The sequence below is a fragment of the Boleophthalmus pectinirostris genome, unplaced genomic scaffold (genome assembly GCF_026225935.1).
Source record: "Boleophthalmus pectinirostris isolate CB_2022bp ecotype Guang Dong unplaced genomic scaffold, ASM2622593v1 HiC_scaffold_12, whole genome shotgun sequence".
Lineage (NCBI taxonomy): Eukaryota > Metazoa > Chordata > Actinopteri > Gobiiformes > Gobiidae > Boleophthalmus > Boleophthalmus pectinirostris.
In genome coordinates, this window is record NW_026571018.1 from 40486951 (window position 1) to 40491950 (window position 5000).

The following is a 5000-nucleotide window of genomic DNA, read 5'->3' on the forward strand; positions in this document are numbered from 1 at the left end:
TGCGTCTGTTGTGTTGTGTAGTTGTGTTGTGTTGTTGTGTAGTTGTGCGTCTGTTGTGTAGTTGTGTTGTTGTGTAGTTGTGCGTCTGTTGTGTTGTGTAGTTGTGTTGTTGTGTAGTTGTGTTGTGTAGTTGTGCGTCTGTCGTGTTGTGTAGTTGTGCGTCTGTTGTGTTGTGTAGTTGTGCGTCTGTCGTGTTGTGTAGTTGTGTTGTGTTGTTGTGTAGTTGTGTGTCTGTTGTTTGTGTTGTTGTGTAGTTGTGCGTCTGTGGTGTTGTTGTGTAGTTGTGTAGTTGTGCGTCTGTTGTGTTGTGTAGTTGTGTTGTTGTTGTTGTGTAGTTGTGCGTCTGTGGTGTTGTTGTGTAGTTGTGTAGTTGTGCGTCTGTTGTGTTGTGTAGTTGTGTTGTGTGTTGTTGTGTAGTTGTGTTGTGTTGTTGTGTAGTTGTGCGTCTGTGGTGTTGTTGTGTGTTGTGTAGTTGTGCGTCTGTCGTGTTGTGTAGTTGTGTTGTGTTGTTGTGTAGTTGTGTCTGTTGTGTTGTGTAGTTGTGCGTCTGTTGTGTTGTGTAGTGTGTGCGTCTGTTGTGTTGTGTAGTTGTGTTGTGTAGTTGTGCGTCTGTCGTGTTGTGTAGTTGTGTTGTGTAGTTGTGTAGTTGTGTTGTGTAGTTGTGTGTGTTGTGTAGTTGTGTTGTGTAGTTGTGTAGTTGTGCGTCTGTGGTGTTGTGTAGTTGTGTTGTGTAGTTGTGTTGTGTAGTTGTGTTGTGTAGTTGTGTGTGTTAGTTGTGCGTCTGTGGTGTTGTGTGTTGTGTAGTTGTGTTGTGTAGTTGTGTAGTTGTGTTGTGTAGTTGTGTAGTTGTGTAGTTGTGTTGTGTGTTGTTGTGTAGTTGTGTAGTTGTGTTTGTGGTGTAGTTGTGTAGTTGTGTTGTGTTGTTGTACCAGACACGCGAGGACGTCTGCACAGATCAACATGTAGAAAACGTTGTTCCAGCCGCTCGGAGAAATGACTCCAGCCAACAGAGGCCCCAGGGCCGCACCTGCACACAACACACAACCACACTGACAGGTGCGCACCTGCACACAACACACAACCACACTGACAGGTGCACACCTGCACACAACACACCAGCACACTGACAGGTGCACACCTGCACACAACACACCAGCACACTGACAGGTGCACACCTGCACACAACACACCAGCACACTGACAGGTGCACACCTGCACACAACACACCAGCACACTGACAGGTGCACACCTGCACACAACACACCAGCACACTGACAGGTGCACACCTGCACACAACACACCAGCACACTGACAGGTGCACACCTGCACACAACACACCACACTGACAGGTGCACACCTGCACACAACACACCAGCACACTGACAGGTGCACACCTGCACACAACACACAACCACACTGACAGGTGCACACCTGCACACAACACACCAGCACACTGACAGGTGCACACCTGCACACAACACACCAGCACAATGACAGGTGCACACCTGCACACACACTGACAGGTGCACACCTGCACACAACACACCAGCACACTGACAGGTGCACACCTGCACACAACACACCAGCACACTGACAGGTGCACACCTGCACACAACACACCAGCACACTGACAGGTGCACACCTGCACACAACACACCAGCCACACTGACAGGTGCACACCTGCACACAACACACCAGCACACTGACAGGTGCACACCTGCACACAACACACCAGCACACTGACAGGTGCACACCTGCACACAACCACACTGACAGGTGCACACCTGCACACAACACACCAGCACACTGACAGGTGCACACCTGCACACAACACACAACCACACTGACAGGTGCACACCTGCACACAACACACCAGCACACTGACAGGTGCACACCTGCACACAACACACCAGCACACTGACAGGTGCACACCTGCACACAACACACCAGCACACTGACAGGTGCGCACCTGCACACAACACACCATGACAGGTGCACACAACACACCAGCACACTGACAGGTGCACACCTGCACACAACACACCAGCACACTGACAGGGCCGCACCTGCACACAACACACAACCACACTGACAGGTGCGCACCTGCACACAACACACCACCACAATGACAGGTGCACACAACACACCAGCACACTGACAGGTGCGCACCTGCACACAACACACCAGCACACTGACAGGTGCACACCTGCACACAACACACCACCACACTGACAGGTGCGCACCTGCACACAACACACAACCACACTGACAGGTGCACACCTGCACACAACACACCAGCACACTGACAGGTGCGCACCTGCACACAACACACCAGCACACTGACAGTGACAGGAGCAGACAGTGACAGGAGCAGACAGTGACAGGAGCAGGCAGTGACAGGTGCACGTACCCACAGAACCGGTCCCGTCGATTATGGCTGTGACTGTGGACAGGGCCCTGGAGTTTCCCCTCAGACTCTCATGAGTCCCCTGAAAACAACAACACTTCACTCTACAGACAGGGACAGACAGGGGCAGGCAGGGGCAGGTAGGGGCAGGTAGGGACAGGCAGGGGCAGACAGGGGCAGACAGGGACAGGTAGGGGCAGGCAGGGGCAGACAGGGGCAGGCAGGGGAAGGCAGGGACAGGCAGGGACAGAGGCAGGAGCAGGGACAGGTGCAGGTCTAGGCAGGTGCAGTTGTAGGTGTAGACAGGTGTAGGCAGGTGTAGGTGTAGACAGGTGTAAGTGTAGACAGGTGTAAGTGTAGACAGGTGTAGGCAGGTGCAGTCAGGTGCAGTCAGGTACCAGGTCTGCAGACACAGCGGTGGTGATGAGGGCGTAGGGGCCGTTCACCAGGGCCCCACAAAGCAACAACAAACCTGAAAACAGAAGAAGTCAGAACACACGTGTGTGTGTGTGTGTGTGTGTGTATGTGTGTGTGTGTACATGTTGTGTGTGTGTGTGAGTCTCACCCACAGATGTGCCTAGGCTCGTCTGACCCACACTGTTGTAGACGAACAGCTGCAACACAAACACAGATTTAAGTTTGAGTTTTTTTGGACACTACACACGTGTGTGTGAGTAAATGCAGATGTATCTTATGATCTGTTTAATGCCACACTGCGGGACATGTGTGTACTCACCATGGGCGCCGCAGTGACCAACATGACCCAGCAGGTGGCGGCTCGAGCCCCGGTGTAGTCTGACACCAGACCTGCCAGGATGCCCCCTGCACACAACCACACGTCACACTACAGCACACACGTTTAAACACACAGCGGAGCACTTCCTGCATCAACACACGATGACATCACAGAGTGTTTTCAGTTTGAGAGAAGAGCTTGTGTGTGTGCAGAGTTTATGTATTAAACGTGTGAATGTAACAAACAGAACTCCAGGTCTGTGTGACAGGGACCACATCAGAGCAGAGGATTATGGGACATTTAAAGTGATGGTGACTTGTTGGGACACTCATTTCACAAATTAAGTCCTGATTTGTGTAAAACACTCACACATGTGTGGGTCCATACACATGTGTAGGTCCATACACACATGTGGGTCCATACACACGTGTGGGGGATAGGGTTAGGAGGGCAGAGTGGGAGGAGCCTCGTACTTTCTCTGTGTGAAGAGTCGACTGGTTTATTATCAAATAAAAAACTCGGCTCTGATTTTCACTTTTTTTCGTCTTAATCGTATCAAAATCAATTCGATATCGTGACCCGAGTATTAAGTCTTGGAAAAACCGAATCGTTGCGTCCCCGGTGGACACTGAGGACAGTCCTGGACATACCTACGATCCCGCCCACGTCAAACAGAGTGGACATGTCCCCGGCTTCTTTGGCATCGAAGTGTGCTGCAAAAACAAAACACAGTGAGACACACTGAGGGACACTGATAGGGACACTGAGAGGGACACTGAGGGGGACACTGTGGGGACACTGTGGGGACACTGACCCACGTTGGAGATGTAGAGCGGGAGCCAGAACAGAAACGTGTAGCTGACGAGTTTGGCAAAGAGCAAACAGAAGGAGAACTCCAACACACCCTGAAACACACAACAAACACACAATAAACACACAACAAACACACAATAAACACACAATAAATATATGTTGTATAATTGTTGTATAATTGAAGTGTAGAGTTTGTGGGTCACATGACTCACCGGGATCCTCAGAGCTCCACAGAAGCTGATGGCCTCACTCTCGTCCGACACGCCCTCCTCCACCACCTCCACCTCTCCATCCACCTGCCACAGGGACACACAGGTGAGACAGGGACAGACAGGTGAGACAGGGACAGACAGGTGTGACAGGGACAGACAGGTGTGACAGGGACACACAGGTGAGACAGGGACACACAGGTGTGACAGGGACACACAGGTGTGACAGGGACACACAGGTGTGACAGGGACAGACAGGTGTGACAGGGACAGACAGGTGTGACAGGGACACAGGTGTGACAGGTGTGACAGGGACACACAGGTAAGACAAGTGAGACAGGGACTCACCTGTTGGTTTGGGGCGGAGCAGCCCACATCCTCAGGTTCTAAAGGAAACACACAGAACATGAGCCGAGAGAGTCCGGGTTTAGTCCTGGTTTAAACCTGGACTGAACCTGGACTGAACCTGGACTGAACCTGGACTGAACCTGGACTGAACCTGGACTACACAGGTCTGGGGGCACCGTGGGGCCCTGGTCCTGGTCTGGTCTGAAGACTTACTGTCCACCAGGAAGAAGAAGCAGAGGAGTCCCATCCCGGCGATGATGACCCCGGGGACGATGAAGGACAAACCCCAGGACGAGGACACGAAGGCCCCGGCGATCAGAGACCCCAGAATGTTCCCCACAGACGTGTGAGAGTTCCACACGCCCATGATGAGCCCACGCCTGCACACAAACGCACAAACACACACATAAATACACACAAACACACACGAACACACAAACACACACACAAACGCACAAACACACACATAAATACACACAAACACACA

At 51.8% G+C, this 5000-nt stretch overlaps 1 protein-coding gene across 1 annotated transcript in view; it reads right to left on the reverse strand.

The window, feature by feature from the left end:
• slc37a2 (solute carrier family 37 member 2) overlaps positions 1 to 5000 on the reverse strand; it is a 19400-nt gene that overhangs the window by 3749 nt on the left and 10651 nt on the right. The window contains exons 7-16 of the mRNA XM_055148977.1: positions 4727 to 4893; positions 4514 to 4551; positions 4169 to 4252; positions 3958 to 4048; positions 3794 to 3856; positions 3144 to 3229; positions 2973 to 3021; positions 2806 to 2879; positions 2411 to 2489; positions 930 to 1027 (exon numbers count right to left, since the gene is read on the reverse strand). Coding sequence (XP_055004952.1) covers positions 930 to 1027; positions 2411 to 2489; positions 2806 to 2879; positions 2973 to 3021; positions 3144 to 3229; positions 3794 to 3856; positions 3958 to 4048; positions 4169 to 4252; positions 4514 to 4551; positions 4727 to 4893 — 829 coding nt within the window. The remainder of the gene's footprint in view (positions 1 to 929; positions 1028 to 2410; positions 2490 to 2805; positions 2880 to 2972; positions 3022 to 3143; positions 3230 to 3793; positions 3857 to 3957; positions 4049 to 4168; positions 4253 to 4513; positions 4552 to 4726; positions 4894 to 5000) is intronic.